At 40.6% G+C, this 23,465-nt stretch overlaps 1 protein-coding gene across 1 annotated transcript; it reads left to right on the forward strand.

Moving 5' to 3' along the window:
* On the forward strand, positions 1-12,052 carry NIFK (nucleolar protein interacting with the FHA domain of MKI67). The gene is made up of 7 exons (XM_019749091.2): positions 1-184; positions 2,570-2,713; positions 7,019-7,127; positions 8,853-9,061; positions 10,283-10,348; positions 10,951-11,043; positions 11,510-12,052. Exons 1-7 carry the CDS (start codon positions 80-82, stop codon positions 11,696-11,698), a joined length of 915 nt encoding a protein of 304 aa, XP_019604650.2. The 5' UTR covers positions 1-79; the 3' UTR covers positions 11,699-12,052.
* The last annotated feature ends 11,413 nt before the right edge of the window (positions 12,053-23,465 follow it).

Raw genomic sequence — 23,465 nt, forward strand, 5'->3', positions numbered from 1 at the left:
CACTTCCGCTTTGGAGGAGCTGTGGGCTCGGTGCTTCCGGAATTGCCTCGTGGAGCGCCTCTGCTTGGACCGTTTCGGCATGGCGGTCTTTGCAGGCCCCGCGAAGCCGCTCCTGGCCCTGAACCCGCAGGACGATGCCAAGTTTCACAAGGAGGTGGCTCAGGTTCGCCGGCGCGCAACCAAGGTGAGCGGCTGCCGCGGGCCGACTGCAAGGAGAGGCGGCAGAAGGAGTCTGGGGAGTGTCTGGGACCGCGCGCAGTCCTGTGCCGGTTCCTTCCCGGGCGCTCCTCGCCCTCCAGGATCACCCGACCTCACGAGCTTCGAGGCCGAGACTCCTCCGAGGAAGGTTTATGCTGATCGGGAAGTGATGGCTTTGGCCGTGTTGGCCTTAGGGTCCTTCTATGGAGCTCAGGTGGATGACGCAGGAAGAGAGCCGGTTTGGGGGGATGGTCCTCTCTACCTCAAATTAACCCTCGACTAGAGCTGTCACGCTTCCTCTTTGCCCCCGAATTCAGAGGTTTGCCGTGATGGTGCTTTGCGGGTTCTTAGAAAAGAGAATTCGCCAAGTTCCATTTGCTGAATAGGGCCCCTGGCATCAAGTTGTATTTGCTTTACTTTTTAACATGAAATACACCTAAGTTCTTGTTGCAGGAGGCAAGGGCATGATAATTGAGATACTGAAAGATTAGTCAGCCTTGTGAAGCTTAACAGTTGTCTGGAAATTGTTCTATTGGGTGGGTGTGAGTAAACCTGTGTCTGTAGAGAATTTTAATGAGTTTGAGCCAAACTGATGACAAGTGCCCAAAAGCAAAATCTCAACAAAGAATTGAGAAAATGTGCCATTGAATGGCAGTTTTGCAGCTTATTTTATACATTAGAATCAAAGGAGGAGAGGTAAGGCTGGCTATGTGAACTCTATTGGTGGTGGAGTGAAAGGGGCAGGAGAAAAGCAAAGCGGGAAATCTCTGGGATTGGATATAAAGTGAAATGGAGCGACACATACTTTTACATTTGTGGGCACAGGGTAGTTAATAATTAACATCTTACAGTACATAGAGGTGGTACTCGGAGAACAATGAGGGGTTCTGTGGTCCTTTGCTCTGATGCAGTGCGTGTGCCCTGAGGAGTCCTGGAAAAGGGGATCACTCTGACATTACAAGATGACGTTATCTGAGATGCAAAAAGACAGTGGACAGGCTCACTTAAGGTAAAGACTGACTTTTGTCGAGGAAGCTGCAGGCCAAGGATGTGACTTCCCACCGTGGCCCATTTTTAGGAATTTGTTCAGACCATCCTATGAGGTTAATTTCAGTCTCTGAGTGTGTAGGGCCCACCATGCTGGCTTCCCCTGAGCTTGTCCAGTTTAGTATGTGGCCCCTTTTTCATCCACAACGGTGATCTGAGTACAAAATTGCAGGGTACGTTTAGATGGAGTTCTCCAGCCAGAAGATTTGAAATCATGTGTTAGAATATTTACTTGCGGGGGTGACCAGTTGGCTCAGTGGCTAGAGCATGATGCTCATAACACCAAGGTCGCTGGTTCGATTCCCACATGGGCCAATGAGAGACAACAGCTTGAGCTTGGAGCTGAGCCTCCTGTGGGTGTCTGGATGTCTCCGTGGTTAGAGCGCAGCGCTCGTAACACCAAGATTGCCAGTTTGAGTCCCACATAGGCCAGTGAGCTGCGCTCTCCACAACTAGATTGAAAACGACTTGACTTGGAGCTGAGCTGTGCCCCCCACAACTAGATTGAAAAGCAACGACTTGACATGCTGGAAAAACACACAGTTTCCCAATATTCCCTAATTAAACAAAAAGAATATTTACTTGCTTAGCCATTGATTGTACGTATAGTTATTGAGCATTTACATTGTGCTGGATGTTGGGCTGAGAAGACCATGGTCCTCATGGGTGATAGATATTAAGCAGTTAATTCTCTGGTTACTGCTCTTGTAAGTGGACACACAGGGTAGGTTCTTCATCTGTTGTCTTGGACTGAGAGCTGGGGTTTTGCAAGTTTTGTTGGCAATGTAATTTTTTGTTTTTCATTGGGGAAGGAACAGGACTCCACTGGGGAACAGTGTGCACTTCCAGGCCTTTCCTCCAAGCCAAGTTGCTGTCCCTTCAATCTTAGTTGTGGAAGGCGCCGTTCAACTTCAAGTTGTTGTCCCTTTAGTCTCAGTTGTGGAGGGCGCAGCTCAGCTCCAGGTCCAGTCGCCGCTCTCCAGTTGCAGGGGGTGCAGCCCACCATCCCCTGCAGGAGTCGAACCCGCAACCTTGTGGTTGAGAGGACGCACTCCAACGAACTGAGCCATCCGGGAGCCCAGCGGCAGCTCAACTCAAGGTGCCGTGCTCAATTTTAGTTGCAGGGGGCGCCGCCCACCATCCCCCACGGGACTCAAGGAATTGAACTGGCAACCTTGTGGTTGAGAGTCCACCAGCCCATGTGGGAACCGAACCGGCAGTCCTCAGAGCCAGGAGCGTGGAGCTCCAACCGCCTGAGCCACTGGGCCGGCCCCTTATTATTATTTTTTTAATTAAAGTATTTACCTGGTTTTTATGTCTTCAGAAACAGAAGCAAGGAAAAGAAACACTTACTCCTGGAGTAATCTATGTGGGCCACCTACCTCCAGCACTTTATGAAACCCAGATCCGAGCGTATTTCTCCCAGTTCGGCACCGTTACGAGATTCAGACTGTCCAGAAGTAAAAGGGTAAGATTTTTGTATTGAAGTAGGTTGTTTTATTTTTCAAAATTACATCATCCTTGACAGTTTAGAGAGCATGTTCACATGTTATTGCTTATCAGACTTCACACCAGAAACGGGGAGGTGGGTAAGGTTTAGAACCTGAAACAACCACAAAAACAAAATCGGTATTGTTGTAAATGTTTGTTTTACTATTAAAGAAAGTAGTTGCCCCAGGTCCTCAAATTAAATTGACAGTTTTGGTAAATAAATTCTATTTATTCTTGGCTACTAAGTCAGGTGTACATGAACTTCAGTTTGAGGAGGAGGTTCATACATCATCTTTTATTAGTCACTGGTGTAGGTAGCTCTATAATAGCAAAGGTATGTATAGTGAATAGTTAAGAATACAGACACTGGGGCCAGACTACCTTGGTTTGAGGCTTGGCTCTACAGGCTACTAGTTGTATGACCTTGGACAAATCATATAACCTCTTCGTGCTTTCGTTTTCTGATTTGTAAAATACGAGTAAAATAGCACCAGTCTCCTAGGAGTGTCTAATCAAAGATTAAACAAGGTAATGAATGGAAGGCTTTTAGAATAATGCCCTCTACATAGTGTGTGTATGTGTTATTGTTATTATCATCCCTACCTCCTAATTTAAAAAGGTTTCTGTGCTTTGTTTCAGTAATAGAGGAGTGGCCCACTTTATTTCCTTCCCGCATACATACACTCTTAATTGGTTGTAACCGTAGAGTCCTCTCATTGTTGGAGTGTATTTTTTCTTGATACAATTTTTGCACTTGAGTTATAACAGGTGAAATTTAAATTTTATATTTGATTTGGCGTGTGAAGGAATAGAGTATCCATCACCTGCCAGTTGTCATAAAACCACAGGTATTAAGTTTTGTCAAAGCAACATCTCAACATGAAAGGGGATTTTAAATTTAAAACGCCGTAGTATTTTTCTTATCCGAACCAAAAGAACATATTTTCTCTGTTCCTCTGTTTTTTTTCCATTTGCCTGTTTGTAATAGCTATTTATTATGTGGGTAAGTTATTTCAAATGCCCTGAAGTCTATAAGAGAATGATTTAGTGAGTATTTAGGTATCCACCATTTCCCTTTATCTCATGTCAGCTGGCTCTCACACTTGCTTCAGATCCTCGTTCTTTCAGAAAGCGGTTGTAGGTAGACTAGAGGTCCCTTTTGTAGCCTTCGCCAGGCCTCTGCACCTTCTCCCCATCCCAGGAGACTACTGTTCATGAATACAGTGTTTTTCGTTGTTAATGTATGTTTTGAAATTTTTACTGTATGTATCAATATACATTATATAATATTATTTGTTTTAAATTTATATTTATTATATATTCTATCATTCTGCATCGTCGTTCATTCGACAATCTGACTTGGGCTTTACGCGTGTCACTTGGGTCCATCGTTGTTACTGCTGTGTCCTTGGCTTGAACAGACTCAAGTTGGTTTATTTACCTTCCTACTGAACATTAGGTGTTTACAATTTTTCCCTCTTATAGACGAAGCTGCTAGGAACAGTCTTTGTGCAGATGTAGGCGGCCACTTTCTCCAGAATAGTATTTTTCAGACTTTTGACCCCATAATAAGAAATAAGTTGTACAACAGAAGCCAGCACACATACGTGCATGTGTAAACATAACTGAAGTAAAAGTCACATGAGACACTACTGAACCTTTCTGTTCAATTTTTTAGAAATACCTTTCTGACCTAGTAATTGACTTTATTGTCCTCTCCAAGGCAAACTGAGTTTAAGAAATGCTGCTTTATAGCATCCCCTCAGGATTGTTTAGTGTGGAATGGTCATGGTTTTGGTATCTGCCTTATTTTTAGTGAGGTTGCGTGTCTGTTAGCCATTGGAATTCCCTCTTCTGTCCATTGCCTGTTCATATCTTTTACCCTTTCTTAATGTCTTTTTTAAAATCTTTTTTCTGCCATTTGTTGGATGTTGTTTCGTAAATGTTTTTCCATATTGCAACATAGTCATTGTTTCCCCTCAGCTTTATATTTTGAAACTTTTCAAGTCTGCAGAGAAGTAGAAAGGATAATATAATTACAGTATAAAATAATACCCCTCACCTGGACTCACCCGTTATTAAGATCCTGATTTCTTAGTTTCATGTCCCCATCGCTATAAAAACATACACACTTTTTTGTTTTGTTGAAATTCAAGAAAGTAGCAGTCGTAATACTTTAACACGAAATAGTTAATTTTAAATCTACTAGAAATCAGGACATTCTCCTACGTAACCATAACAAGAGTCTAGTATGTCCTATCCATCTTCACATATCGTCAGTATGTCTCACAAATGTCTTTAGCTAATTTTTGTCTCACAAATGTCTTTAGCTAATTTTTTTCTCTATGCGTTCTGGGATCCAATCAAAGTGCACGCATTACATTTGGTTGGTATAGCTCTTCAGCCTATCACAGTAGTCTCCGTGCTCTTTTTTTGCTTAAGATTTTTGTGTGTGTGTGTGTGTGACATTGGCTTTTTTATTCAGGCCAGTAGTGTGATAGAAAGCCAGCTTCTTGAGGAAATGCACTAAAATTTTTCATTTCCAGCATTGTTGCATAGTAAAGTTACCATGTTCCCCAGTTTTGATTATTTGCTTGGCATTTCCAGCTTTATGGGATTACTAGGTAAAGGTTTTGGTTTTTGGTTTTTGGACACTCGTATGTATTTTCAAATCACTTTTCAAAGGGTTTATATCAGTTTATAGTGGGGTGCGTTAAGTTGGATTTCACAGTTTCTTCAATTCCACCCTTTTTTCCCTCGCTCTCAGAGTTGGGATTGTAAAGTCTCAAACATTTGAAATTTTTATCAGAATCCTCTGTTGCAGTTCACTAAACTGAGATTCAGAGTTGTGATGGACGTGTCCAAATTGCTAGTTAGTGTGGCACAGCTGGTACTGGAAATGAGCCCTTTTAAGTGCTCTCTTATTTCCAGAATCACCAATTTTGATCTATAACCAAAAATATGTAAGATTATAAAATATTTCTAGTTATTGTGACTAATAATTGGATTTGTAAGGGAGGAAAAAAATGTTTTTCTACTACACTACTAGCTGGGACCCTGTAAATTGGGCTGACAAAAGATTAACAAGCAGACAGAAGTATGTTTACGCGTGGGTGCACTCAGAGATGAATAACTCAAAGGTACTTAGAACTCGTGCTATGTAGCTTCCTTGCAAAGGAACTATACATTTTTCGAGAAGTGACAAGACAGAGGAAAGGGGCTTTGATTTTCTAGGGAGGCAAATACATGGGAAACTAATGATAAAGTCTAGTTAGTAAAGTTTGTTACGTAGATTCCTCCAACTTTTGTGTTTCTGGTAGAAGAAGGAAGACACCTTTGTAAATGTATGTTCCTGCTTTTAGGCAAATAGTGGGAGGGCAAAGAGCTTTTCTTATAACTGCTTTTCAGTTGCCTTCAACTCAAAGCAATCCTTATGCCAAAAGCATATTTGGGGAAGGTGTAGTCTGCCGCCCTGAAGTAACATTTACTGAGTACTTGACAGACGTCGTGTGGAGCAGTGTGGATCACTTCATATCTTCATAGCAACCCTATGAGAGTGGTTATTTTATCCCCATTTTATAGAATGAAAAACTGAGGCTTAAATGTTACTTAGCCAAGTGCGTGTCAGAGCCAGGATCCAAACCTGGGCAAGGCCTCCAGAACCCATAGCCTTGTTACTGAGATAGGTGAGAAAGTCCACTTTTGTGGTGGTAAGGAAGTCGGGAACACAGGATGGCATTTCAGAGAAATGCCCCAACTAGATGACCAGTCACCAGTAAACATGACAATGAACGCAACATTTTGTTGATTAGCGTGGAGACACTGAGGGGTTCATTTCTTTTCAGTTCTTACATATAAAATGGGAATTACATTACGTGCATTCCTTGTGAAGTGTGTTACTATATCCTGGTATTATGAATACATGAACAATGTGACTACCAGTGAGATCGATGATGAGTAAGGGACGTTGGGCCCTACCCGGTTTCCTTTATACAATGGGGTGTTGTTGGCTCTTGAGTAAATTCCAATGATAGTAGTGCACTTACCATATGTAATCAAAATCCCAGGAATACCTCAAAGTCAGTAGCATGTTCAGCCTATTTTGGATCTTTTCTTTTCCCATCACATTCCCCGCATTACGTGAGTTGAAGTTGGAGTTAAAGGTGCTGTAACGTTACTCGGTAATGAGGCTAGTGTACATTTAAATTAATGGCATTTTCGGAGTTTAATGATGCATTAGTTTACTTGTTCTTGTTTTTTGTGATGGATTTTTTAATTGCAGACTGGAAATAGCAGAGGCTATGCCTTCGTGGAGTTTGAATCTGAAGATGTTGCCAAGATAGTTGCTGAAACAATGAACAACTACCTTTTTGGGGAAAGACTCTTGAAGTGTAAGTGCTCTTACGCTAGGGTTGCCTGGGTGCTTGCTGCTGATGGGTGGCTGTGGTGTGAAGGACGACGGCGTAGCTGCTTGGACACCCCACTTCATTCTGGGCTGCGGCTCTCAGGGGATGGTGCAAAGATTCCAGTGCATTTTCCAGACGATTCTAATTAGAATTTTAATCTCCCAGAGTGAGAGCTGTTTTATGCTGAGATGGAAATGGAACGAGTTACTTTAAGAGTACGCAGGAAGAGCAGCTAACCACCTTGATGGGACGTGGAAGGGTTGCCTGAGGAAGTGTCATTTAGACTGGAATCTGGAGATGAAGTACAAGAGCCAGGTGTAGGGGGAGGGAGTAAAGAGGGGACAGCAAATGCAAAACCACAGGTGACTAACAGTGTTTGCTTCTGCGGGAATGTGAGGAAAGTAGCAAGAGATGAGGGGAGGTCAGGTGATTGAAGGACTTATAAATCTGGCAGTTCAGAATATCGATCCTGAGGACAGTGAGAAACCATTAAAGGGTTCTAGATAGGATAGCATGAAAGGTAAGGAGTCACATTTCAGAGTCAGTCTGAGTGACATTGGCCATAGCTCTTACGCAAGAGAAGCCATGAGGAGGAGAACGACAACCACCAGATTGGAAGGTCATCATACAGAAAGTGGAGCCGTTGGCTTTGCATCTCAGAGCATCCGTGTCTGCATCCCAGTGCCCTTGGGAGGCAGAGTTAAGTTTCTGGCCTCCCTGTGCCCGTGGTGGAGTGTGACTGTCCCCGCTGCCCAAGTCACACACATCTGTTCAAGCAGCGATGAGGCTGCCCAAGCAGCATCTCTGTATCTCGGTTCCTATTGCTGTGAAAGAATCCCAGTAGCCTTCCTGAGGCCGTGGGTTCACTCACACATTAAAAACATGGTGCTTTCCAGGACGAAATGGGCTGGAGTGCACGTGTAGGATCAATGCCATGTTGTATCTGACTTTTGAAAGGTAACACAGAAGGGTTCTGAATTTTGATATGAGTTAAATGAGCCACTTTTTTTGTGTGTGTGTGTGAAAGTAGTTTATTTTGGAGCTGATCCCAGGAAAACTCTTGTAGGGAGTGGAGAAGTGAAACAGGGGAAGGAAGTCAATAAAGGTATTGCTTAGGCGACTGGTCTCCATCCTGCTGGGTAACACTGGGAGACAGAATTATCCCAACTCACAGGCAAGGGAACTGGGTTATCTACCAACTCCCAGTCCACTATTGGTTGAGGGTTGATTCCAGGGGTTTTGGCTTGCATTTCACAGGGGTCCCGTGTGCTTCCACAGCCAAAAAAGGGCCCTGAAGCAGAGAGATGCAGGTAAGCAGTAAGCTGCCTTAGTCCAGAGGATATGCACTGGAAAGGGAGAGCTTCAGCAGGTCACAGTCTAAGTAAGTCTTAGCTTCAGGAACTCCAGAGGCTTGATGCCACTAAGACAGTCCTTTATACTACTCGTCATGTTCACTTATGTATTCCTAGCTTCTAGAACACGTCACGGCATACAGTAAGTGATGAATGTCACCTGGATGAATGTCAAATGATTGTTGACTGTATGACTTTCTTCTGGGTACCTGCTTCATTCTTCAGGCTTCTCCGTGTAAGTGGGAGACACATCATCTTGATAATGATATGGAGAATGACACTGGGGAAATTCTAAAGTTAACCTTAAAATCCTCGCCCTCCCACTTGGTTGAAAACTTTTTCTGTTTTTCAAATATAGGTCATACTATACCACCTGAGAAAGTACATGAGGAACTTTTTAGAGAGTGGCATGTTCCATTTAAGCCGTCATGTCCAGCAGTGAAACGGTATAATCAGAACCGGACACTTCTTCAAAAGCTACGGATGGAGGAACGATTTAAAAAGAAAGAAAAATTACTCAGGAAGAGATTAGCTAAGAAAGGAATTGATTATGATTTTCCTTCATTGGTAAATACGCCTTTATAAAATATATTTTTGTCTTTTCTTGGGGGTGGTCTTTGTACCTCACTAGCTGTAACATATTTATGATTTTATATATAAAATATCTGGCCCACTGCTCATCACATACTAGGGTTTGACTTAATTTCTGAAGCATTGTATTGTAGGTTCTTCAAGTTTGTCAGAGCAGATCTAATTATCTCCACTGTATACAAGAGGAAACTCCAGAAAGAGATTAGCTGATTTGCAAAATTTTCATGATCTGTTTTTAGTTACTAAAGTTAAACACTATTTAAGCAAAAACCATAATGCTCGTTCATGGATTGCTATTAAAGGTGTCATTACCAGAATTAAATGATGTTTGGTTCATTATGTGTTGTCAGTAAACGTCAAGACTATAAATTGACCATCCTTATTATGCTATTCTAGTTAAAATTTTGTTGTGTTCTTTTAAATTTGAAGTATTAAAGTGTATATTAGATTTAACCAATAAGTATCATCTCTGAATTAAATGAGCAAGGGTTGAAATATAGCAAGCCTATTCACATGAAAATGAGCACAGATTATCATCAAGTTCTTACATCCTTGCTTGTTGAATCTTTCCTCTCTCTTTCACGGTAAGGAGAGATGTGTCTTACTACAAAACAAGAACGTAGGTCATTGGGGTGTGGCTAGTAGAGGTGAAGACCATATTTCTTTCCTTGACTAAATCTTAAGGTTGTTTGGGGGTCTTCCATCAACCCGGTCAGCTTATTTCCAAAAAGCTAATTTGTTGGTAAGAGATAGCACCTATTCCCAAGCTTATGGGTCTTTTAACTTTAGCCAGAAACTAGAAGACTGAGTTCCCTCCTTTGGCCCAGTTCTGGGTGGTTAATTCTTTGCCCAAATCCCAGACATTGTCTTTAAGAGTATGTGTCAAAATGATGTCACAGTCCTTGGGCCCTGTTCCTCTTGCGAGCCATTTCGGAGCTGAAGCAGGATTCTATAGGCCAGCTCCAGGTTTCGGCCTCGGTTCAACCTCTGCGGCTTCTGCCCATTCCTCAGGCCCCTCTTCTGGTTTTGCCCTGTACCTAAGATCGTTCACTGTATTTGTGGGTTTTGCTTTTTAAATTGGAATGCTCTGTCATTTAGGGAGGATTTCCTGATAATATGTGTAAGGATCTAATGGTGAATTTAAAAAATGTAACTATGTGAGACTTCCAGTGTATAACTTCTTTATGTTTCCTTAAGATTTTGCATAAAGAGGAAAAAAGCAATGCATCAAACACTGACCTTCAGAAATCTACAAAAAGCCAGGTAAAACTTTTTTTTATATTACATGCCAGGTATTAGGGAAAGATAAATGAGAAAATACAGGTAACCCCCATATAACACAGTTGTTAGGGTCCTAAAAATGCCATGTTATGTAAATCCGTGTTATACAAAATAAAGAACTAGTACAAAAAAGGGGGTTAGTTTCCAAAAATTAAAAGAACATACTATTAAATTTTTATAATTAAGAGAAATCTCTTCATTAAAGCAATTTTCGCCAAAAGTGTAATAACATGTATTAAATAATGTTTTCTTCGTCATTACTACTAAGCTTTTATAACGTTCCGTGTTGTTCGGGGATTTCCCTAATTCTGATTGAGATATTTTTTGCTCTTAAAAGCTCTCTTTACATTCCGTGTTGTTCGAGGATTTCCCTAATTCTCAAACCATGTTAGAATGAAACCCTGTTAGAGTGAAACTGTGTTCTAGGATGCCGTGTTGTTACGAGGGTTTCCCCAATTCTTGAACTGTGTTAGAACGAAACCGTGTTACAGAAGTACTGTGTTACACAGGGGTTACCTGTATATTCAAGACTATTATAGCTGGTATATATACACAGAGGGGAAATCTCTTAAAATTTGTTGAAGGCTTTACTTAAGAAGAAGAAGAAGAAGAAGAAGACGACTAAGAAGAAGGTTTCAGTTGCTCCTAACACTCCTGAGAAGACTGTGGATAGCCAGGTAAAATGTCTTCACTATTCTGGGAATCAGATATTATAATTTGAAAGAGGAAAAGCAGTTTCTGCTACTGTCCCTTTGTTAAAATTTCAAACTGAATCTTGTGACTTTAGCAGATACAGTGATCTTATTAGCAAAAGGTACCATTGTGAGTTTATTGCAGTTTTTACCTCTTAAGCAAAGTGAGTCAGTAAGGAGAAACAAGGCCACTATTTTTATTAATATAAGATTAGAGTTTTCTGCCTCATATCTTATAATGGAGCATATTATATTCCAATTAATTGTGCCTTTTCATACGAAGTTTATTAGGCACCTAATAAGCTCTTCATTACATGCAATTGTATCAACAAAAGATGGAAATGGGCCAAAATAACATGGCACACTTGTAAAAATAGAAGGGAGGTTGGGGGGGGCGGTTATCCCTCATAACTTCCCACATTTATTATAATCTTTTATTTGTTCAATCCAGGGCCCCACACCAGTTTGTACACCAACATTTTTGGAGAAAAGAAAATCTGAAGTGGCCGAAATGAAAGATGATGATAAAGATAATGAAATAGTTTTCAAACAGCCCTTATCTGGCATAAAAGAAGAAACAAAAGAGACTGAAACACCTACACAGTCAAGGAAAAAAAGACGAAGAAAAAGCAATCAGTGATTGTCAATGTATTGCATACAATACTTCTGGAAAATGTAATTTTATTATGAGGGCTGATTTTGTATGTAACCAGATACAATGGAATGCAACTGTTGACAAGATTATCTGAAGACCCACTGTTCACGTCAGTAAGGAAAGCAGCCAGAGATTTTGCCTTGCTCCGCGCTGAGTCCATACCAGCTTGCAGTAGCCAGGCTCACGCTCGCTTCGTCCCAGTCTCTTCTAGTTTTCTTTACAGATCTCATAGCTGTCTGTAGTTACTCTGCCTGGATGGAAGGGTCACCATTAACTGCAGGTTAAAGTACTAAACTGCAGTCTTTGCTGTTACCATCAAATAAAGAAAATAAAATCTTGCTTGACTGTCTGTAAGGTTGTCTGTGTTAGACCGCGCACTTTAACCTGTAAGACAGCAGAAAGTTGAAACTGGAAGTTACGTGGAAAATGAGAAGGCAGTTTAAGTATTAATACAGATTCATTTATGTGTATATGATTGTTTTACTAATGTTAGTTTTTGGTAAGCTATCATGAATTAATAACCACCATTTTGTATCAGTGTTGTCAGTATGGAATTGTATTTCATGATTCAAGCAATGACCAGCGAAGAAGCATTTTCTACAGTTTATTTGTATGCAAGTGGGACTTAGTGTCTCGAAGTAAAATGGTAGGTTTTCACCTTCTCAACTATTTTTAAGTTTCTGATTCCCTAGAAATGTGCTTTATTATTAGCTAATCCAGATTTCATTAAAAACTGACACCAAACATTTTTTTCATACAATATTTGTTAAATCTTTAATATGGTACTGGGCTAGATGTTTTGATAATAATATGCGAAACAATTGGCTTTAAGTGTATACAAAGCATATTTTACCTCTAGAATAGTACCTGATACATAGACTATGTTCAGTGTGTATTTGTTGAATAACAGAACTGCCTCCCTTTTTGAACCACCTCTCAACTTTGTGAATCTGGATGTTTCTCTGGTTTTCCCTCCGGGAAAAGATCAGGTAAGCTTCAGATAAGCTTATCAGTGCAGACTGCCATGGTGTTTTTTTTTGGTGTTTTTTTTTTGTTCCTTATTTTTATTTTTATTTATTTTTTTCCCCCCAAGTCAAGTTGTCCTTTCAATCTTAGTTGTGGAGGGTTCTGTTCAGCTTCAAGTTGTTGTTCTTTCAGTCTTAGTTGTGGAGGGCGCAGCTCAGCTCCAGGTCCAGTTGCCATTGCTAGTTGCAGGGGGCACAGCCCACCATCCCTTGCGGGAGTCGAACCGGCAACCCTGTGGTTGACCTTGTGGTTGAGAGGACATGCTCCAACCAACTGAGCCATCCGGGAGCTCAGCGGCAGCTCAGCTCAAGGTGCAGTGTTCAATTTTTAGTTGCAGGGGGCGCTGCCCACCATCCCTTGCGGGAGTCGAACCGGCAACCCTGTGGTTGACCTTGTGGTTGAGAGGACATGCTCCAACCAACTGAGCCATCCGGGAGCTCAGCGGCAGCTCAGCTCAAGGTGCAGTGTTCAATTTTTAGTTGCAGGGGGCGCTGCCCACCATCCCTTGCGGGAGTCGAGGAATTAAACTGGCAACCTTGTGGTTGAGAGCCCACTGGCCCATGTGGGAATCGAACCAGCAGCCTTCGGAGTTAGGAGCACGGAGCTCTAACCGCCTGAGCCACTGGGCCGGCCCTGCCATGTTTTATCTCCCCAAGGGAAATGTGTGCTCAAATACATACATGTATATATAGCAGGACATGCTGAATATTTCCCCTTCCCAGCCTGTCACCCCCACGCCCACCCCACGTGGGCGTGGGGACCGTTTATCATCACTTAATGTGTAAGGAATTTTTTAATGTACTGTGGAGCTGGGAAGGGGTCATCCCATCTTTAGCATATGGCTGTGGATAGTTTTTATAAGATACAGAGTTGAAATTGTGATTATGAAGAATATTTTCCTGTGGACTAGATTTGTGTCTTCAGAAAATTCGTCACGGTGGAATGGGTTTGATTTTCAGATATATAGGGAAAAAATCAGGCTGGCATTGAGTGGAAGCTGGCTGAACCAATAAAATGTTTCCAGTAGTATGGAGCAGGTAAGGTGATAAAGGGGTACAATTTTAAATTATATGATCAGTGTGACCACAACTACATAAAAATTGGTATTTTTAATGGCAAAATAAACACCAAAATGTGGAAACTTTATTTTGTGTTGTATTAAATGTAATCAGAACAAAAAGATCTAAATGAAAAAAATTTACAGACCAGGTTCAGTTGGAGCCAGACACTTCACAAGCTGCATGCTTGCCATAACATGGGAAGGCAAATGAATAAATGCTTGACACTGCAAAATGAGGCTTTCTGTTAGCGTTGTTTGGAATAGTGTGGCTATATCCACGCTACCTGATCACAGACTGATGGTATGAGGCAAAATTAGGATAGGCTGTGCGAATAGGAATTCCAAAGTCTCACTGTAATAAAGCAAAGGCTATTTCTTGTTCCAAGACCGACACAAGTTAGGGGATATAGGTCAGCCGTCCCCATGCAGCTGACTGATGCAGATGGCTGCTATACTTAACCCAGAGTGCAATTGTGTGTGTGTGTGTGTGTGTGTGTAACCTAACTATATTGTCAAGTCCTGTCTGCTGCCTGTTTTTAATAATTTTAACTGGTTGAAAAACAATTTTCATGGCATGTGAAATTACATGAGATGCAAATTTCAATGTCCATAAATAAAGGTTTACTGGAACACAGCCACACTGATTTCCATGTTCCTGTGGCTGTATTTGTGCTGCAGGAGTTCAGTTGTGACAGAAACCATATGTGGTCCTCAGTGCTGCTGGATGCACTACAAATAAGTGATGGTGTTTTAGTGCGACATGCTCTGCATGCCACGTGAATCATGGCACCATAAATTTTGTTTTTTTAATTACCAGTGAATACCAAGCATGTAAAAAGGAGAGAAACGTGAACTTTGAACATCATAGTTAAGCTCACTGGGCTGGGTTATTTTATCAAATCAGATGACAAAGCATTGTGTCTACATTGCAGTGACACTTCAGCTGTGCTAAAAGAATACAATGTATGTTGACATTACCAGATTAAGCACTCATCACAATATTCCCAACTCAAAGGAAACCAACAGTCAGAAGAATTAGAATATTTTAAATGGAATAGCTCAGCACATGATTTCTTGACCCAAAAAATTACAATGAGGCTGTAACTGAAGTTTCCAAGTGGCTTATCTGTTAGCCGAGCAAGGAAAGCCCTTTACCAGTGACAAGGTAATTAAGTTGTGTTTGATTGCAGCAGCTGAAGAAATGTGTTCAGATAAAATGAACTTCTTACCTTAAACTTTCAGCAAGAAAGTTGCTTGAAGAGGTAAGAAAAACATAATAGCCGATTTAAATAGAAGGAAAATGATTTTGAATGTTTTTCCTTGGATCTTCATGACCTGATGTTAGGCAAAGAGTTCGTAGACATGACACTAAAAGCATAATCCATAAAAGAAAAAACTCATAAGTTAAAATCTAAAATTTTGTTTAAGATACTGTTAAGAGAATGAAAAGATAAGCTACAGACTGGGTGACAATATTTGCAAATATTTTTTATCTAGATTAGACCTCTCAAATCAATCAGCCCAAATTGTCATAGGGAACCCAACTTCTGCCTTCTGACCGTAAAATGGAAAGTAATACAAACTATTATTTAAAAATACTTATTAAAAATATAGCTAACGGGCAGCCAGTTAGCTCGGTTGGCTAGAGCGCATGCTCTTAACAACATTGCCGGTTCAATTCCCACATGGGATGGTGGGCTGCGCCCCCTGCAACTAGATTCAAAATGGCAACTGGACTAGGGGCTGAGCTGCGCCCTCCACAACTAGATTGAAGGATGACTTGGAGCTGAGGGCCCTGGAGAAACACCGTTATCCAATAAAATTTTTAAAAAGCTAACATTCAATATTATATTAGTTTCAACAACACAATAGTTATTCAACATTTATATACCTAAAGAAGTGATCACCACATTATGTCCAGCAACCACCTGACACCGTACCACGCTATCACAATACTATTGACTATATTCCCTTTGCTGTACATTACATCCCCATGACTTATTTGTTTTATACCTAGAAATCTGGACCTCTTATTCCCCTTCCCTCTTTTCTCCCTTTTTATAGTATCAATTACAGTTGACCTTCAGTATTACTTTATATTAAATTTCAGGTGTACAGCATGGTGGTTAGACTTTATATAATTTGGGAAGTGATCCCCCTGACTAGTACCCACCTGGCACTATATATAGTTATTATCATATTATTGACTATATTACCTATGCTTTCCTTTACATCCCCATGACTATTTTGTAACTACAATTTTGTACTTTTTAATCCCTTTAACTTTTTCACCCTGCCCTGCAACCCCCTCCCATCTATTACCCCAACAAATCTAGGACCCACCTGACACCATACATAGTTATTACAATATTGACTATATCCCTTATGCTATACCCTACATTTCCATAACTACTTTGTAACAGCCAATTTGTACTTCTTAATCCCTTTCCCCTTCTTTCACCCACACCCCCAACCCCTCTCCTATCTGGCAACTATCAAAATGTTTTCTGTATCTATGAGTTTGTTTCTATTTTATTTGTTTATTTTATTCTTTAGATTCCACAGATAAGCGAAATCACATTGTATCTGTCTTTCTCTGTCTGACACTACCCTCAGCACAACACCCTCCAAATCCATTTATGCCACCACAGATGACAAGAACCCATTCCTTTCCATGGCCGAGCAATATTCCATTGTATATATGTACTACATACTCTATCCATTCTTCCATCAATGGACACCCAGGCTGCCTCCACATCTTGGCCATTGTAAACAATGCTGCAATGAACATATGGATACACACATCCCCTTGAAATAGCATTTTGGGTTTCTGTGGATAATTACCCAGAAATGGGATTACTGGGTCCTTCTTTGTTACTTGCTATAGTCTTTACTTGAAAGTCTATTTTGTCTAAAATAAGTGTTGCTACCCCAGCTTTTTTTGTTTTATTCATTTCCATTTTCATGAAATGTATTTTTCCATCCCTTTACTTTCTGTTTATGTGTGTCTTTCGATCTAAAGTGAGTCTGTTGTAGGCAGTATATGTATAGGTTTTGTTGTCTTATCGATTCAGCCCCTTTTAAGTGGAGCATTTAATCCATTTACATTGAAAGTAATTATTGACAGGTATGTAGCTATTGCCATTTTATTCATATTTTTTATGTTTTGGTTGTGTGTGTGTGTGTGTGTGTGTGTGTGTGTGTGTGTCTTATAGAAGTCCCTTTAACATTCCTTGTAGTACTGTTTTGGTTGTGATGAACTCCTTTAGTTTTTTCTTGTCTGGGAAGCTCTTATCTGTCCTTTGATTTTAAATGATAGTCTTGCTGTGTAGAATAGTCTTGGTTGTAGGTCCTTTTAAGGATGTTGAAAATTTTGTGCCAATCCCTTCCGGCCTGCAAAGTTTCTGTTGAGAAATCAGCTGACAATCTTATGGGAGCTCCCTTATAAGTTACTAGTTGTCTTTCTCTTGCTGCTTTTAGGATTGTCTCTTTGTCTTTAATCTTTGCCATTCTAATTATACTGTGTCTTGGTGTGGGCCTATTTGGGTTTATTTTGTTTGGCACTCTCTGTACTTTCTGAACTTGTATGTCTATTTTTTCCACCAGGTTAGGTAAGTTTTCAGTCATTATTTCTTCAAATAGGTTCTCAATCCCTTGCTCTCTCGCTTCTCCTTCTGGTACCCCTATGATGTGAATGTTGTTATGCTTGATGTTGTCCCTGAGGTCTCTTAAACTATCCTCTTTTTTGGATTCTTTTTCCTTTCTGCTGTTCCAGGTGGCTGTTTTCTGCTAGCTTGTCTTCCAAACCACTGATTTGATCCTCTGCTTCATCTAGTCTGCTGGTGATTCCTTCCAGTGCAGTTTTCATTTCAGTTATTGTATTCTTCACTTCTGAGTGGTTCTTTTGTTATGATTTCTATGTCCTTTTTAATGCTTACTATCTCTTTCATGAAGTTCCCACTAAGTTCCTTGAGCATCCTTATAACCATTGTTTTGAATTCTGTGTCTGGTAGGTTGCTTGCTTCCATTTCGTTTAGTTCTTTTTCTGGATTTTTCTCCTGTTCTTTCATTTGGAACGAATTTCTTTGTTTCCTCATTTTGGTTGCCTCTCTGTGTTTGTTTCTGTGTATTAGGTAAATCTGCTATGTCTCCCAGTCTTGGCCGGGTGGCCTTATGTAGTAGGTGTCCTGTGGGGTCCAATGGCACAGTCTCCCTGTTCACCTGAGCTAGGTGCTCCAGGAGTGTCCCTTGTGTGGTTTGTGGTACCCTCCTGTTATAGTGGAGCCTTGATTGCTATTGGCACATGAGTGGATGGCATTGACCCTTAGGCTAACTGGCTGTGGGGTTTTGCCATGTCCAGAGCTTACAGGCTGCTTTGTGGGAGGCTTACCTGACTGAGTGGAATTTGCCCTCACAGACTCTGGTGCCTATTGAGAATATCCTTTGTATTTGCCACTTGTGGGGCTAATTGGGCAGTGCTCTGCTATGGTCTGAAGCCAACCTCCAAGTATGTTGGTTCTTGGGCCTCTTGGGAGGGGCTCCAGTGCATGCCCATGTCAGACACTGCCTGTCATTGGCCAGGGGCTACCTAGTAGGAGCTGCAAAGTGATTCCCAGTTGGTCGCTGCCTATGCCAAACTTGGAGGCACATGGGAGAGACCATGTTGCAAGCTGAGGATGGCTACCACCAGCACCAAGCTTGGAGTAACTCCACAAAAAGCCAGGACTCCCCAAGGCCTGCTGCCACCTGCCAGCTCCCTTTCAGCCACTGAAAAAATCTCATGCAGTAAGCAAGTTGGGTGAGGCAGGTTCTCAAGGAACTCTAGTGAGAGTGGGAAGAGTTATGGTCACCAGGTTAATGTAGACTCTGGTTTGGGCCAGTGCTGAGCCCGGAGTGACTCATTGAAAATCTCAGATCATATCCAAGAAGCAAATAGAACACCTAGTTACCTCAATCCCAACAGGCCTTCTCCAAGGCACATTGTATTGAAGCTGTCTAAAATCAATGACAAAGAAAGAATCCTCAAGGCATCCAGGAAAAAGAGGACAGAAACCTACAAAGGAAAGCCCATTAGATTATCATCAGATTTTCCAGCAGAAACTCTACAAGCCAGGAGGGAGTGGAACCAAATATTCAAACTATTGAAAGAGAGAAATTATGAGCCAAGAATAATATATCCAGCAAAGATATCCTTTAGATATGAAGGAAGAATAAAGACCTTTCCAGACATAGAGAAGCTGAGGGAATTTTCTAATACACGACCTGCACTACAAGAAATACTACAGGAGTCTATTCGACCACCATCAATAGGGACAATTTGTGGCAACCAAACAATAAAAACGGGGAGAGTAAAGGCCTGAACTGGAATATGGGAATGGAGAAAGTAAGCATGCTGAAGAAAATGGAATACTCTAAATATCAAACTTTCTTTTACATAAACTTAAGGGTAACCACTCAAAAAACATCCAGAACTGAAATATATACTGTAATAAAAGAAGAAACAGAGGGAAACATCATAGAATACCACCACACAGAAATAATAGACAACAACAAAAAGGCAAAGAAACAATGGAGACACAGCCTTACCAGAAAACTAAAGATAGAATGACAGGAAATCCTCACATATCAATAATCACCCTAATTGTAAATGGACTGAACTCACCAATAAAAAGTCACAGAGTAGCAGATTGGATCAAAAAACTAAACCCAACCATATGCTGTCTCCAAGAGACACATCTCAGCTACAAGGACAAGCATAGACTCAAAGTGAAAGGGTGGAAATTGACACTCCAAGCAAATGGTACCCAGAGAAAATCAGGTGTAGCCATAATGATATCAGATGAAACAGACTTCAGGGTGAAAGGATAACAAGAGACAAAGATGAACATTTCATAATGGTAAAGGGGACTGTACAACAAGAAGACATAACAGTCATCAATATTTATGCCCCCAATCAGGGAGCACTGAAATATACCAAGCAACTACTAACAGAACTAAAGGGAGAAATTGACCAAAACACAGTTATACTAGGGGACTTAAATACATCATTTACAGCTATGGGTAGATCATCCAAATAGAAAATAAATAACGAAATAGCAGCCTAAATGACACATTAGATGAAATGGACATAATTGACATATATAGAGCACTTCATCCTAAAACATCAGACTATACATTCGTTTCTAGTGTACATGCAACATTCTCAAAGGATAGACCATATATTGGGACATAAAATCAGCCTTAAGAAATTTAAGAAGATTGAAATCATAAAGCATATTCTCTGATCACAAGGCTTTGAAATTGGATATCAACTGCAAAAAGAAAGCAGGAAAAAACACAAATACATGGAGATTAAACAGCATACTTTTAAAGAATGACCGGGTCAAAGAAGAAATTAGAGGAGAGATCAAACGATACATAGAAACAAATGACAATGAAAATACATCCTACCAAAATTTTTGGGATGCAGCGAAAGCAGTTTTAAAAGGGAAATTTATATCATTACAAGCCTATCTCAAGAAACTAGAAAAATCCCAAATAAATAACCTCATGTTACACATAAAGAACTAGAGAAAGAAGAACAAGTGAAACCCAAGGTCAGCAGAAGAAAGGAAATAACAAAAATCAGAGCCGAACTAAATGAAATAGAGAACAAAAAGACAATAGAAAAAATTCATGTGATAAAGAGCTGGTTCTTTGAAAAGATTAACAAAATTGACAAACCCTTGACTAGACTCACTAAGATAAAAAGACAGAAGACACTAACAAAATCAGAAATGAAAAGGGGGAAGTTATCACAGACACCACAGAAATACAAAGGATCATCCAAGAATACTATGAAGGACTCTATGCCACCAAATTTAATAACCTAGAAGAAATGGACAAGTTCTTAGAAACATATAGCCTTCCAAGGCTGAACCATGAAGAACTGGAAAATCTAAACAGACCGATCACCAGTAACGATATTGAATTAGTCATCCAAAACCTTCCCAAAAGCAAAAGTCCAGGATGCGATGGCTTCACTAGTGAATTCTACCAAACCTTCAAAGAGGATCTAATACCAATCCTGCTCAAACTCTTCCAAAAAATTGAAGAAGACACAGTACTCCCTAATTCATTTTATGAGGCCAATATTAATTACCCTGATACCAAAACCTGGCAGGGACAACACAAAAAAAGAAAACTACAGACCAATATCTCTGATGAATACCGATGCAAAAATCCTAAACAAAATTCTAGAAAATCGAATGCAGCAATGCATTCAAAGGATTATTCATCACGACCAAGTGGGGTTCATCCCCGGGGCACAAGGATGGTTCAACATCCACAAATCCATCAATGTGATACATCACATAAACAAAATAAAGGACAAAAATCATATGATTATATCAATTGGTGCAGAAAAAGCATTTGACAAGATACAGCATCCATTTATGATTAAAACACTTAATAAAATAGGTATAGAAGGAAAGTATCTTAACTTAATAAAGGCCATATATGACAAATCCTCAGCTAATCTCATAATTAATGGTGAGAAACTGAAGCCCTTTGCTCTTCATTCAGGAACATGACAAGGCTGTCCCCTATCACCTCTGCTTTTCAACATAGTGTTGGAAGTCCTTGCCAGAGCAATCAGGCAAGAGAAAGAAATAAAAGGCATCCAAATTGGGAATGAAGAAGTTAAATTATCACTCTTTGCAGATGACATGATGCTATATATAGAAAACCCTAAAGACTCCACCAAAAAGCTATTAGAAACAATTAATGAATACAGTAAAGTTGCTGGCTACAAAATCAACGTACAAAAGTCCATTGCATTCCTATATACTAACAATGAAATCTCAGAAAAAGAAATACAAAAAACAATTCCTTGTGCAATTGCAGCAAAAAGAATAAAATACATAGGAATAAACTTAACCAAGAATGTGAAGGACCTATATGCTGAGAACTATAAGACGTTTTTGAAAGAAATTGAAGAAGACAGAAAGAAATGGAAAGACATTCCATGCTCATGGATTGGAAGAATCAACATAGTTAAAATGGCCATATTACCCAAAGCAATATACAGATTTAATGCAATCCCCTTCAAAATCCCAATGGCATTTTTTAAAGAAATAGAACAAAAAATCATCAGATTTGTTTGGAACCACAAAAGACCCTGAATAGCCAAAGCAATCTTAAGAAAAAAGAACAATACTGGAGGTATCACACTCCCTGACTTTAGCTTGTACTACAGGGCTACAATAATCAGAACAGCATGGTATTGGCAGAAAAACAGACACATAGACCAATGGAATAGAATTGAGAACCCAGAAACAAAACCACATAAATATGGACAGATAATTTTTGACAAAGAAGCTAAAAACATACAATAGAGGAAAGACAGCCTCTTCAAGAAATGGTGCTGGGAGAAATGGATAACCACGTGCAAAAGAATGCAACTGGACTGCTATCTGTCATCATGTACCAAAATTAATTCAAAATGGATCAAAGCCTTAAGCATAAGACCTGACACAATAAACTGCATAGAAGAAAACATAGGTACTAAACTTATGGACCTTGGGTTCAAAGAGCATTTTATGAATTTGACTCCAAAGGCAGTGGAAGTAAAAGCTAAAATAAACGAATGGGACTATATGAAACTTAAAAGCTTCTGCACAGCAAAAGAAACCATCGATAGAAAATCTCAGATCACATCAAGGTCAGTCGCCGTTCACCTGGGCCGATGGACTCTGATAGTTTTCCAAGAAAGCGTGCAATGTGGGAGGGACTGGCTACTCACAGAGAAAGTGCCTGCAGCTATGCATGAGTCAGGTGGGGTGGGGTCCCAGCTGAGTCAGCAGGGGGAGGGGGACAGAGGAGCTCACCAGACCAATCAGATTCAGATTTGGCTATGGTGGAGTGGGCGTTCAATACAGGAAAGATGGCGCCCAAATCACAGGAAGGGGACCGCTTATCAGGAAAATGCTGACTATCCTCTAACTCTCCCCCAGCAACCACACATCTCGTCTGCCCTCTGTATGTCTTTGAGGCCCCCCGAGTCACCATCCCTCCACTGGAGCCCAAGGTGAATGCCTCTGAGAGAGTGAGCCTGTGTGCGGGCCAGTTAAGAGGATGTCTGGGGGGTGGCCTGTTAGCTCAGTTGATTAGAACATAGTGCTGGTAGCACCAAGTTTGCCGGTTCAATTCCTGCATGGGCGACTGTGAGCTGCATCCTCCTTAAAAAAAAAGAAAAAGAAAAAGGACGTCTGGGTTTCTCACAGCCTTCCATCCCACCCAAATGATCAGAATCCCCACTGTTGTTCACAACCAGATGTTGTAGGGGCTCCTCTTCCAGGCACCAGTACTCTGGGCTGGGGACGCTGGTGTAGGGAGCTGGGGTCCCTCATTCCTTGGAGAAGAACAATGAAGTTGAGATATCCCTCCTGATTCTCAATCACCACAGGGAGGTTTGAAGCCCATTCCATGTCTCTACCCCTCCTACCAGTCTTGCCATGGCTTCTTCTGTGTATTTTTAGTTATAGGACTTCCGTTTAGCTACTCTTGAGATGGTTCTCCAGGTTGATTGTTCTATAATTTAGTTGTAATTTTAATGTGTTCACAGAAAGACACCGGCACACTTTTTATCTACTCTGCGTCTTGGATCTCTGCCTAATGAATATTTTC

Source organism: Rhinolophus sinicus, linkage group LG01 (genome assembly GCF_036562045.2).
Source record: "Rhinolophus sinicus isolate RSC01 linkage group LG01, ASM3656204v1, whole genome shotgun sequence".
NCBI lineage: Eukaryota > Metazoa > Chordata > Mammalia > Chiroptera > Rhinolophidae > Rhinolophus > Rhinolophus sinicus.